General features: G+C 42.5%; 1 protein-coding gene across 1 annotated transcript in view; it reads left to right on the top strand.

Annotated features, from left to right (window-relative positions):
* The first annotated feature begins 613 nt into the window (after window positions 1-613).
* BARD1 (BRCA1 associated RING domain 1) overlaps window positions 614-14137 on the top strand; it is a 68577-nt gene continuing 55053 nt past the window's right edge. The window contains exons 1-3 of the mRNA XM_065413569.1: window positions 614-768; window positions 2778-2834; window positions 7566-7711. Coding sequence (XP_065269641.1) covers window positions 614-768; window positions 2778-2834; window positions 7566-7711 — 358 coding nt within the window. The remainder of the gene's footprint in view (window positions 769-2777; window positions 2835-7565; window positions 7712-14137) is intronic.

Below are 14137 nucleotides of genomic sequence, written 5' to 3'. Positions count from 1 at the left end.
GGCAGGGATGACCCATAATGATGGACCCACTGCAGCTCTGGTCAGCTCTGCCACCAGGGCTATGGAGCTGTGCGGAGAGCCTTGGCCCAGCTGCTCCTGGCTGCCAACTGAGCCCCAAGGCTTCTGTGGTGTGTGGCCCCGCAATGCTGATGGCCTCAACAGTGGAGAGAAACTCTCATCCCACAGGGAATGGGGGAGAGTGGGGGTGTCTCGGCCCTGCTCCCCCAGAGCGAGGGGAATGGAGGGGGGAGTCTCAGCCCTGTTCCCCCCAGAGCGAGGGGAGTGGAGGAGGGTGTCTGGGCCCCCGGGGATAAGGGTGGGAGAGACTGGAGTCTAGGCCCCGCCCCCCGGGGCAGATAGTGGGAGGGGCTGGAGTCTAGGCCCCGCCCCCAGGGAAAGAGGGATCCAACCGGGCAGTCGCCCTCCTGGCGACTCCGCCCCGCCGTTCCCCGTCCCTCCGGCAGCGGCTCTGCCTCTGGGGCGGGGCTTCGCGCTCCCCGCAGCCCGTGCGCGCGCCCGGCCACGCCCCCCGGGCCGACCCGCGCATGCGCCGTGCTTCGGGCGGGAGCCGGCGGTTGGTTTGAGCGGCGGCCGGTCCCGTAGCAGCGGGAAGATGTGGGCTGCGCTGCGGGCTCGCTCCGGGAACCAGCCGGCACCGGCAGGCAGGGCTGTCCCCGCCCCGCTCGGCATGGAACTGCCCGCCGGCTGCTGGGACAGCACCCGGGCCGCCCTGCGGCAGCTGGAGGGGCGGCTGCGCTGCTCCCGCTGGTAACCGCGCCTGCCCCGGGGCCCGGGCTGGGGAGTCACCGCGATCCTGGGAGAGACTGGCCCGCCCTTCCCCCGGGGACAGATCCCCCCCGCCCCCGGATCCCGCCCTCCCCCCCGGGGACAGATCCCCCCCCGCCGCCCCCGGATCCCGCCCTTCCCCCCGGCGACAGATCCCCCCCGCCGGCCCCGGATCCCGCCCTTCCCCCCGGGGACAGATCCCCCCCGCCGCCCCCGGATCCCGCCCTTCCCCCCGGGGACAGATCCCCCCCCGCCGCCCCCGGATCCCGCCCTTCCCCCCGGCGACAGATCCCCCCCCGCCGGCCCCGGATCCCGCCCTTCCCCCCGGCCACAGATCCCGCCCTTCCCCCCGGCCACAGATCCCCCCCTCCCCCCGCCCGGATCCTGCCCTTCCCCCCCAGCGACAGATCCCCCCCTTCCCCCTCCCTGATCCCGCCCTTCCCCCTGGGGACAGATACCCCCCCCCCCATCCTGCCAGGAGAGACTGACCCCCCTTCCCTGGGGACAGATACCACCCCACCCCCAGGATCCCGCCCTTCCCCCTGCGGGGAGAGACCGATCCGCCCCCTTGGGGCTCTCCCCGAAACACCCCCCCCGTGGGGAGATTGACCTGGCCCCTGGGGCCCCCCCGAAACACTCTCCCCCCCATGGGGAGATTGACCTGGCCCCTGGGGCTCCCCCTGAAACACCCTCCCCCCCCGCGGAGAGACTGTCCTGCCCCCTGGGGCTCCCCCCGAAACACCCTCTCCTGCAGAGAGACTGACCTGCCCCCAGGATTCCCCCCCGTCCTTCGCTGCAGAGAGACTGACCCACCCCAAGGGGACCTCTCCCTAGCGGAGTGACTGACCCACCCCTGTGGCCCCTTCTGTCATCTGGTGGGGAGATTGGTCCATACAAATTGCCCCCACACCAATACTCTTCCAGGAATTCTCCAGATCACCCTTTATCATCCTCCCTCCTCAGTTATCCTGGCATTGACATGGCTGAAGCTGAGGGGCCCATTCCCGTCTCCTGGGGCCCACTCCATTCCCAATATATATGTGATAAGAACTCATGCTGGTGTGATCCCACATTACCTGACACTCCTGGGTTCCCTTCAGAGTCCCACTGGGGCTTTGTGAGAGTCTGGCTAGCCTGTCTGATGGCAGCCTGAGGCCTAAGTGTTAATGTGTAGGAACTCTGGGAGACAGGAATTATACACTGTTCTGTCCTTGAGCACTTAGAATAAATAGCGAATAACCCCCGTTCCATAGGCACCCTTAGTGTTTCCTGCTAGAGCACTTTTGACCTCCAGACCAGACATATTAAACCATCTGAAACTGACATCCTGTCCTAGCGGAGGGTTCTATAATGTTGAGGATCTGCTGTTTCTAATGTAATTGCATTGCCATAGTTAGGTGGTGTGACTGCTCCCAAAAGGACATCCACCTCAGAGGGAGTTGAAACCCTATAATGATTGTGTTGTAAAACTGTTGTAAAAATGCCCTTGACTTTCCCAATACTTGGCTACTGTGGTAATAGGCTTATACGTCCCTAGAGAGATTAACAGTGAGCAGTGCTAATGTAGTGAAGCAGAGCTGTGTTTACTTGTTTCAGAAAACAGCTGTTGTCAGCTTGATCTGCTGCTGTCTGGACAGAGCCTAAGGAAGCTGGTTGTGCAGTAAATGCATCTACATTGGAATCAGAACCATGCTAGCTGTCAGTGGGCTTAAAAAGCTGTTGGGTTCTATAATGATTTCCCTGATTATTATGGAAGGAGACATTTTATCAGAGAACCATGCTACTTTCCACTTATTCAGTAGCGTGATTTATAACACTACTCCTCAAACAGAATATCTCAAACTCATCAGGAAAACCATGCTAGCGTCCTGCTAGCAATAATGTTTTAACTGCAGGCACAAATGCAGATGCCTTCAAACTAATTGGTTCTTTGGTGTTCTAGGAGCTAAGACTTTTTTAAATCATTAATGCTTTTCTTCCTCTCTGAATAGCATGAACATCCTTAAGGAACCTGTGTGCTTGGGAAAATGTGAGCATGTCTTCTGTCTGTAAGTACCATATTTACTTTATATGAAACAGCTGTAAAGAAAAGGACCCCAGTCCTGCAAACAGTTATGTATAATACCCTTAACTTTCCATATCTGAGTAGTTCAGTTGACATCAGTGGGACTGTTCTACATGTGTGTAAGTTTTCCTAGTTTGGAGAGGTCAAAAGAAAAAGCTAAACAGTTTTAAAAGAGAGTAATATTTGAAATTCATGCTGTCCTTATTCTTATAGTCTGTTCTATGGGAACGGAAGAGCTTGGGGAATACAACAGGGAAAATTAGATGTGTAAATGTTTTCTTTTAAAAAATAAAAGGAACCATTAGCTCTGCCTGATTGGGTCTTCACAAGAAATCATAAATCTTGGAATTAAGGCTTTGGTCCCACAGAGATCAGCCCATGCAGAGCCCCTTTTGGCTTTAGTAGGGGTCCAGGTGGGTGCAGAGGTCTGTCTGCATGGAGATTTTAGCAGGATCAGTGCCTACATATTTAGGGTTTTCGTTTACAGCTCATTGAGTTGTGTTTGTAAGAGGCAAATTATCTGAACTGAAAGGCTAAAATTATCTTCTTTATATTTGAATTGTAGTGCTGAGAATACCAAGAGGAGTCTTTCAGTTACAGGAATTAGTCTGGAAAGATTCAATAGTTTGTCCACGCTGTAGTACCCTCATCTGAGAGGACAATGTATATATTGGACAGGCAGAAGTATTCATAGGTTATATTGGCATACCAAAGCAAACGCAGAGGGTTTAATGTATCCAACTAGCAGGAAAGGGAGAACATTTTCTGTTTTTATTGTCCAGAAATTCCCATGGAGCATGCAGGATCAGGTTAGAGATGGGAAGATATGCAAGTCCTTAGCTTAACAGTTTACTTGATGCCAGTTGTAAGACAATAATTTGCATTTCACCGTAACCTCTTGTTAATACAATAGACACTGTGCCCATAAAGGTTACGTGGTCAATATATTCTCCCTCATGTGGGGCTCTCCCTTTTCCAGTGTAGGTAGGAGAGTGGCAGACACCACACATCATACGTCATTTGAAAGCTTATTATGTCTATTTTAAGATGAGGCATGATGTGAAGCTGTCACACAGTGTTGTTACCAAAGAAATGGGTATAAACAATGGCACCATCTACCGGTTCAAATATTTACATTCACTTCCATTGGTTTAAAGACTCAATATTGGATTTTGTGACCTCAAAGCATCACAACAATGATCCAAAGGATAAAACAAAATCTAATAATAAATTTGCACGGGTATCATTGAATGTAATAGTGCTGCTGACATTTCCGGTCAACTTCATTATCATTTTGTTCATCATTAAGATCTCGGTCAAGAGCGTGGGAGTTGCCACAGTCTTCGTTTCCTTGGCACGTACACAGTTCTGTGCCGGGAAGATTGTTCTGACTACAGACACTGTTGATTGTGCAATAACGCATACTGGTACAGACACAAATAAGGTCTTATAGAAGTTTAGATGCCACTGGGCCCTTGAAGAATATGGGAAATAGTTCATTATCCACATTTTTCCATCCATCTTGCAATGGTGATCCAATATGTGGTTTACCTCTGTTGCATAGACATCCAGATCTTTGTTTGATAAGATGCCCCTTTGACATGTTCATCAATACTGTCATCATGTGGCAGGAGTTTGGCCAATGACTTGTCCTTTTTGATGGCTAGTTCGAGGTGCAAGCAATTCAGGTCTCTGTGGGTCTCCTTTTCTTTCTTGCTCTGGTCATACAGCACTGCTACCCAGTAGTTGTAGCATATACTGAGTTACAGCAGTATGAGTCTCTAATAATATGTTGTAAGGACTCAGTGTCTTCAGACTCAAACGCCTTTTGAGTGTTAGCCAACGTTTCCTTGACAAATGCTGGAATTGCAAGAGTACCTCCTCACTGATCATGCCATTTAAGAAATGAATAAAGTTTCAGAGCACTCAGATCCTCAAACGCTAATGTCAAGCCATATAGAGTACAGTTGAATTACTTACCAGCAAAGCATTTGATCTGCAGTACAAAGCTGCATAAACATCAGGCCTGAACATCTACTCTGCAATTTTATAGCCCCACGAGCCCTAGTCAGCTGACCTGGGCCAGCGGTATCTGTGCTGCAGGTCATTTAACCCAGTGTTGTCTTAAGGGCCTTGATGGGGAAATGGTAGCAAGAGGCATTTTCTGATTCTTCAGGGCTAGTAAATTAAAGGGCAGCAATTACACACTTTCCATGGAGCTTCTGGTAATATCTTTCCCCATTTAAATCTGTTGAAAAGGTCCCAAAGTGACCTACTTCCACCATAGCCACTGTTTCTCTTCCAGACATTGTCTACAACTTCTGTGGAACCTCACATCCCTCTTAAATCACTATTTCTCAAGCTCTATTGGAAGCCTTTTGCCATGTTCCATTTACACCATCTTACCACACAGTATTTGATGCTCTGCAAAATAATCCTCAAATTTAGTCTTGGTCAAGAGACTTTAGTATATGTAGGATATATCATTGTTTTAATAAAAGCAGTTTTGAGAGATGGTAATATGGATCGTTGGGGAGTAGTACTAGGAATCTTTAATTGAGTTAATTGGCTGGTTGTCAGACATCTAAAACGTAGTAATTTAGTTTTTGATAACCCCACTCTAATTTGGAGAACAAATCTTCTAAGATATTTGGATATTATTATTGAAGTAAGATTTTTTTAGAAAAGCTTTCAGAACATCAAAAGATGCTGTAATCTGTGTTGAGGGTCAGGAGGCGTAACCAACGGGCACCTTAGCTTTTGACAAAAGCTGCTTTTTTTCCCCCTCCAGGTCTTGCTGCTAGAAAGCAAATAGTCTGTATTACTGATATAATCCAAATAACTGTATCATGGTCCTTTATTTATTCAGTGGTGAACTAGTTTATTATTCATGTGTACCTTCTGATCATCATTTCTAATCCGTTTCCTGGGGTGGCTTATTCCTGCATAGTGGCTGTTTGTTTTGTTGAACTTTATATGGTGGTTTAGGCTAGTCACCAGTAGTTTGTTTCCAAACAAGCCAGCAAGAGGTCAGGTCAAAGTCTGACATGAGGTTATTCTGGTCCACAACCAAATAGAGAAAACTATTAATATATTAAAAGAGCGGGGAAAACGGGCGACAATGTTGTATAAAGATAAATGTGTGAAAGTAAGTGACCTGCAGTAATTGGGTCACATTTTGGAGATTTTTTTATGGGCTGTGATATTTATTATTTGAATTCAATCCCTGTAGTATGATCTGATCCAAAGTAACTTCAGTGGGTTAACTACAGTGAATGGATGTTATGCATGAAGATAGTGGTGTGTATATATATATATATGGGAATGTACAGATACAGATTGACAGCCCCTACCCTGAACAGTTTGGAACCTAAAAAATACATAAGTCAGATACAGAGTGGAAGAAAAATCCCCATCTGTAACATGGGATAATAGTTTCTGAGGCAAAGAGAGATTAACAGCTTAACTTCCAAAATACTCAGCACCTGGCAGCTCCCACTAAGAACAAGATCAGCTGGGTTCTTTTAAAAACATGGCCATAAGTGACTTGACGAATGTCACACAAAGAGCCTGTCTGAGCCAGAAATTGAACTGAAATCTCCGTAGTCTCATTCCAGTTCCTTAACTGCAAGACCACTTGTTCTTTCAACAATGTGAAGTTCATGGGGGAAGAGTTTCAAAGATACAGATGTCAGGCACGTAACTGTCATTTGTGCCTTTGAAAAAAATCTCCCACCTTGAAATTAACAGAGAAATATACTTTAGTGTGGTGGTTTCAGAGAGACTTTCAAAACCCCTCAGTGTTGGCCTAACTGCTCCCATTGAAGTCATGTCATAGGTCAGGCCTATGGAGACTTTGTGCATGGCAAGCCAGGGTATGAATCTAGAGAGCACTAGTCCCATAAACATGAGATAGGTGCTTTTGAGAATCCCACCTGATAACTTGTACGGTGGACCCAAAAGTCTTTTCACCAGAGTAATCGAATGAGTAAATATAATTATGTGGAGGAGGATGGAAAAGTAGTACTTGGAACCTACAAGTTTGGGTTTAAGTGACCTTTACTAAGCAAACTTGTTTCTCCTTGAGCTGTTCAGAGATAAATGCTCTGAAAAAAATAAAGTGATAAAATAATTCCGACACCTATGGACTCCTGGGGGACTTCTTACTGAGAAATGTTGAGAGGTGTGTAACTTAACAGTACCAAGACAGTTTTAACAACAGACAGGTGAAAGTGATAGCTTACCATTGATTGGATTTTCTATCACACTTGTAAAAAAGAATGCTGTTGAAAAACAGCACAGTTTAGTTGAGGGGACAGAAGAATCTAGAGTTAAGCTACTCAAAAATGTAATGCCCTGTTAACAGAAACAATGTGTAGAAGTGGAGCTTTGGAATATTTTAAATTTTGCTTAACATGGGTGAGTGTGAGATTTAAAAGTTTATTAAACAGTTTTGATGACACAGCTTCCTGATAAGACTTTTGGACTTGGCTTGCTTAATTCTGGCTTGTAATTTGCCAGGCCAAATATTTGATTTCTTCTTCTGCAGTGGTAAGTGAATTTTAAGTAATTCTTGTACTCTTTGCATTGTCAGCTTTTTGGTATTAAAATAAAAAAGACTTGCCTATCAACTGCTAACCTACCTGGATGCTGAAGTGAATGTTCCAGTTTACTTGTGTTGAATGACTTGTGTTTATATATGCTTGACTTTCAGAGCTTGTGTGGGTGACTGTATTGGCACAGAATGCCCAGTGTGTCACACGCCAGCCTGGGTACAAGATGTGCAAATAAATAGGCAGCTAGACAACATGATCCAGCTGTGCAGCAAACTGCGACATCTACTGGGCAAAGACTTCACAGGTAAGACAAGACCTCAGTCTCCCCACATTGTGCTCCCTATTCAAACTTGGGTCAATTTCATATGCTTTTAAAGGATGTGAAAACTGTCTTTTTTTAAAGATTCTGAAAGGTTATATCAAATCATTCTTGGAAAATCTGCATTTGAACGGAACAGTTGCTGGATTTATCTCCTTCTTCAAATCTACCTAGATCCTTACTAAAGAAAGGGAAAAAGTCTAGAATTGCATTAGTCCACAATTCATTAGAATCTGTCTGCTAAGTTTAGAGTTAAAGGTATGTAACATTCCCAAGTCACATGACACGATGAATTACAAGTAGGAAAATGGCGAGCATTGTCATGTCCTATACTGTATATTTGTGAGTGTATATAAAGTTCTAAGGCTTAATTCTTCAGTGAGCCCTATACAAGGCAATGTCATTGTGGGTGCAGGGTTCTTTTTACTTACCATTCTCGCATTGTTGCAGCCCAATATGTAATGTGTCCATTAGTTTTCAGATTAGGTTGTTGTACGTGTGAAATCTTATGCTTTCTGCTTCATGATGGGGAGGGAGGCGAGTCTCAATTCTCTTGGATTGTCAGAAACCAAAATGACACAACTGTACCTATTCTCTGTTGTGGAAATCTGTCATTTCTGACAATTGTGGTAGTGACTGTGCTACAAAACTGCAGAGTTCCTGATCTGGGATTTCACTTCCATTATTTCCTTACCAAACTTTTGGCTGATTGACAAAGAAGGGAAGATTGAGGCAAAATGATTGTAGGCGAGTCTCTTGAGTAGTTATCACATTTTAGAAAACACTCATTTAGCTGTCAAATACAGATAAGGTACTTTTTTTTCTTCATTGCTTATTTCCAATATTAAGCTAAATAGAAGATTCTCCTTTATCAACCTGATTCCCCCAAAAGGTTCACATCACAATCACTGCTATGGTAGTCCTTTTTTGACATCCAAACACTGGATTGTGATATCACTGAAGCAGCGAGGCTAAAGGACACGTCTAACAGTAAATGAAGAGTTTTTTTTCTTACGCAGCTGAAATCTCTGGGTAATCAAAAGCTATGAGTAAGATAGAAAATGTGGATGACAGTTTAATAGGATTAGGGGAAATATTTAAGTGTGGTGAAGCTCTTTAGGAGTATAATGGGAAGGGAGGGCTTTTGAAGTGATTGGCTTGAGGCACTTTTATATAGTGTTGAAGAATAATAGTCAAAGCCGAGGAGCAATCTTTTATGGTTATCGAGTGAACTTTAATGGTACTCCAAATGTCAAAGTGAATGGAGAAAATCATGCATGAGGTTATTTTGGTCTGAAGTGAAGTTTCCCTATATGGTGGCTTTAATTACAAGAAGAATAGAATGAAATGTATTTTAAAATATGGTTTATGCCCATGCAGTGGAAACCAGAGTAACAGATGGAATATTTTCTTGAAATTATTTTAAAGATAAATGTATTCAGCTTTGAGAAACTTGAGCTTTATTGTGTCTAATCTGTTTTTTTAAATCACTACAGTATTTTTACAAGCAATTTTTCAGTACTACTGCAGCAGTAGAGTGCTAAAATATAAAGTGATATGGTGATTAATTTTCCATTTTTGGAGGATTCCTCTCTTATTAAGTATTAGTGACCTTTTATTAGTCTCTCATTCCTGATTTAAGGAAAAAACTTAAGGGATGTTGATAGTGTATTGTCATAGATGCTATGGACGGCATAACTAGGTGACTAGACTTGATCAAATGAAAATAAAGGCATCTAATGACGAATGATAGAAGGCTGCAGGAATTGAAGATTTACAAATTGTGCTACTCTAGGTTGTTTTGCCACTCCTGTTTGCCCTTGGAAATTTGTCACTTCCCATAGATGTGTGTCTAGTGGAACTACCTCACAAGTGTTAAGTTAAATATATATATGGCTTTGCAGGATCAGACCTTTGTGGTTATGATGGTAATTTGCACAATGTGGATCAATGTATTTTTGCAGGGTTCCAGGTGGGTTACTAAAGACAATACAAATACAAATATAGTAAAGCCACAAAAAAGTAACCCTTCATGCCAAGGCTTACTTTCAGCCAGATTTTTGTCCTGTGGCAATAAGAAATGAACAAATTTCTATTTTTGTGGTTGTGCCTTTTGCATTTGTTTGTGTGTGTAGCAAGGCAAATTGAGCAAGTTAGCATTCTGCTTCCACATGCATATGTGGAGTAATTTTGGAAGGGGCCTTCTCCATGTAATTGAGGATGGGTGGAAATCAGGAGCAAGCTGTCTTTGCAGCAGAGATTTGGTAACACCAGCATGATGGACAAAGATGAGTTTTGGGGCAGTCTTTGTGAGTGGAGCTGGAGGGCAGGAAGGTGGTTATGCTGGAAGGGGTATCAGACTCAACTATTGCACATGGATGCCATTCCAGGAAAGTATTTGTGTGTTGGGGGACCAGCTGCTTTTGAGCTAGCCTGCAGCACACAGAAAAAAGTGTCTGTCCTGGACTCCTGCTGTTGGAGCCTCAAGTGAAAAACTGGATCCAGAATATGGGGTCTCTTTTGTCAGTTAGCACGCATAGTCCTCAACGGTGATCTTGGCCACATTGTCCTTGTTGCTATAAAGGCACCTAGTCTGATAACCCTTGCTCTGAAGAGCCGCCAGTCTAAATAGACAAGACGGGGGGTGAGAGAAAGGAAGGGTTTTTTTTTTGTTTTGTTTTTTTTAACTCTCATTTTAGAGATTGAGTGGCCTGAGGTCTGAGGCAAAACTTGAGGTGGGGCCCATGACTGACTTCCAGTTCAGTGTCTTAAGTGCTAAGACCAGCTTTTGTATGCAGTGTAGTTGTAGCTGTGTCGGTCCCAGGATATTAGAGAGACAAAGTGGGTGAGGTAATTTATTTATTTATTTATTTATTTATTTTGTTAGACCAACTTCTGTTGGTGAGAGACCATCTTTTAGTATATACACTTGGGATCCTGCATTTGGAGCCAGTCTTAAGCAACATGCTCTCTAATAGACAAGAAAACAAAGTAGTCAGATTTCTGTTGCCCTTGAGTATAAGTGGCTGGTAGTATGTAGACCTAAGTGGAGAACTTTGATTTGTTGGATTTGTGCTCTGCTCTCTCTTTCTCTCAAAAAAGTGCTATCTCTTTAACCACCTTTTTATACCACAAATATGGAGAACAAATCTGCAATTGTAAAGTAAGTTCTGCAATTGCGTAGACTTGAATCTATACATCTTAAAAGAAAAAGTAGTTAATATTGGAATTGTGTTATAAAAAACAGCCTGCAGGTGGCAATACAGTTATTAAATGTGTTAATGGAACAGTTAAATTTTTAATTCACATGCAATTAAATTAAAAATTAGAATACCTTAAGAATGTATCTTGTTTAGCCAGCATTGAATCTATGATGCTGCTCCTTAAACAATTAAACTATTTTATGAAATCTTGAATACAAGCAATTGTGACATAGTAAGGGCTTGATTATACCCATATATGGCACAAAATGGAGCATATAATAGAAAATCAACTAATGTGCCTGCATACTGACTTCCATCTTTTCTATCTGTGCATTAAAGCATGCCATATGTCTAGTAGAATTGCAGTTAACTGTGTTCTTGTCTTGATGTTCTCTAGATTTGTACATGTACTCTCTGTATATTATGAAGAATTAAATTTTTTGAAGACGTCTCCTAGAACTACAAAAACCTTTCACTACTAACACCTTCACCTGAAATATTGTGTATGTTGCTGCAGTTGCTAATAATGACTTTTATTTGACTTTCAATACTCTTCTCCCTTTCCCAAAATACAAAAGTCCTCTTCTCCACTGGGAAGGAGGAGATAAACTGCTCCTCTGAATTATTGTCATTAACAGCTCTGTCATCCCCAGAGTTGCAAGGCTTTTTTGTTTCACCATTTTTGACAATTCCCTTTCCAAGTGAACCTTATTACCTGCATTTACTAGAAAGTATATAATTACTGTAATTACGGTGGGTAATTAGGAAGAACTTGTCGAATCATGGACATAATATATGGCATACTAGAGATAAAGAAGCCTGATTTACAGTAATACTTTTCAAAATTAGCTTCTAAATACTTCAGCAGATTTTCTCAGTTCAATGTACTTTAAAGAGAAGAGATTGTCTGTCATAAATTTTCCTGACAACCATTTATAGATAATTTTATCTTATTCTTCATAACATCATATACCTTAGACTAATAGTTAAATTAAAAGCTTTTTTAAATTCTCTTTCCCTTCCTTATATTAAACCAGACTTTACAGGTGTTGGTCAGATCCTGTTAAGCACACATTGATGCTGGTGGGCAGCAAAAAAGATTAACTTTGATTAGCCTTTATAGATCACAATTTAGTTTCTAATTTTTTGGTGTGGAGGGAAACATATCGGATGCCTTCTGTAAGAGATTACATTGCATTTTGTGTGTGCTGTGACATTTTTCATAATAGCTAAAGACGAGTGTTTGAATAGCTGGAATTTCTTTTTCTTTCCCCTCCCCCCCCCCCAGTGATGAATACTTAACTTGCAAAATAATCATTCTTCAGTGAAGGCACTAATGTTGCACAGATGGTACCAAAGCACTTCCCTTTGATTTTTAATAAGGGACTAGTTTGTCAAAGAGATTTCTCAACTTCTGTTCTGAAACCCATAATAGAGAATAATTTGAAAGACACACAATGTGCATCATTATATTCCTTTGATGCAGATTAATGATAGCTAAGACACATTTTCTAATTGCTTCTTTTTCCTCTACAGTTTATTATTGCATTACAGCAAAAACTTGAATATGGAGCTCTTTAGCGTTAAGTTTCTCTGTACCTCATAATATTTTTGTCTGGTCTGAATCATTTTAAAATCCACAGAATTGATTTCTGTTAAATGTCAGCATTAAGAAACTTGGTTTTATTATGTGAAAATAAACCGGACTTTGTGAATAGAGATGTTTCTGTTAATTTATCATGTATATGAATATTATGTTTAGCATGTAGGTAATCAAGAGTAAATTTGCTGGAGTTTTTATAGGCTGGTTTTAATACTGGTAGAGTGGGTTGTCGTTTTACATTATTGTAAATGCTTCAGGTAATCCAGAATTAGCAAATTCTGCTGTGTTGATCTGTCTGTCCTATTAAATATATAATTTTTAAATTTTGGGGTGAGATTTATATAAGTGGAATTAAGAATTAACTTTTAAACACATACAACTAACTTTCTTCATTTACATTAAGGTGCAAATTGTATTAACTTTTTGTTTCCATCTTGGAAGCAGCATATGATTCCTTTGGATCAAAATCTTCTTGCAACTTTTTTCTGAAGAAGGCTTAATTTGAGTGTTTTTAGTTATCAGTGTAATGCCCTCTTTGTATAAATGACTGTGAGAACTTCCTTTTTGTAGCTAATATACAATTCTTAAACTGTAACATAGATCCATGTGAACATCCTTCTGCAGATAGAATTGAAGGGGGAGGGAGATAGCTCGGTGGTTTGAGCATTGGCCTGCTAAACCCAGGGTTGTGAGTTCAATCCTTGAGGGGGCCATTTGGGGATTTAGTTGGGGATGGGTCCTGCTTTGAGCAGGGGGTTGGACCTAGATGACCTCCCGAGGTCCCTTCCAACCCTGATATTCTATGAGATCCATTGTCTTCCTCCCCAACTGGACACATGTTAATCTTCAATGGGTTTATAGAAAGGAGGAGTTGATGAGGGTTCAATGTCTCAGGCGTGTCTCCTCTTTCTCACAGAACTCTGAAAAAGCCTCTGCATCTGTAAATGCATCCTAGAAGTAGAGTTGGCACTTGTCCTAATTGTCTCTTCTCCCCCCATATGAGAGTCCCTAAATAGGTAGGCGAGTGAGTGTTGCTGCTTTTTTCCAGTCACCAGGTGAAGAGATTCACATATAGCTGATACTACTAAGCAATGGTTCTTCTGAAAGATGAAGCTTCTGGAGAGGGTCCAGGGACAATACTTTGTAAGAGTCCAGTAATCCCCTTCCTAGAAGCTAGGTAGGCAGCTAAATTTTTATGGCTCATTTTTTATATTGGCCTGTGGCTAGTAGGTTTCTGGAAATCAGGGAATACTCAAACTTTCTCAGAGTGTAGACCACATCTTAATAGTCTTTTGAATATATCCCCTCCTATTAATAATTATGCAACATCCATATAGCAACAGAAGCAATTGCTTATAGGAAAAATACTAGGAAAGTATTCAGTATATTTTCGGCCTTCTTTTAATTCAACTAATCTGAAAATGAGGAGTCCCACTTCCATGTGACCAGCCAGCCCTCTGTTTACCATCAGTAGTCCACAGATCAGTTTGAGAATCTTTGTAATCCATTTTCCAAGCACTATTCATGCCACAAGTGGTACATCCGAAGCACAACTTGCTGTGCAAATGTTTAATGGGATTAATATTGCTTTAGAATTTGTACTAC

The sequence above is a fragment of the Emys orbicularis genome, chromosome 11 (assembly GCF_028017835.1).
Source record: "Emys orbicularis isolate rEmyOrb1 chromosome 11, rEmyOrb1.hap1, whole genome shotgun sequence".
NCBI lineage: Eukaryota > Metazoa > Chordata > Testudines > Emydidae > Emys > Emys orbicularis.
Note: the sequence above shows the minus strand (reverse complement) of the source record. Positions and strands in the feature narration are given on the sequence as shown.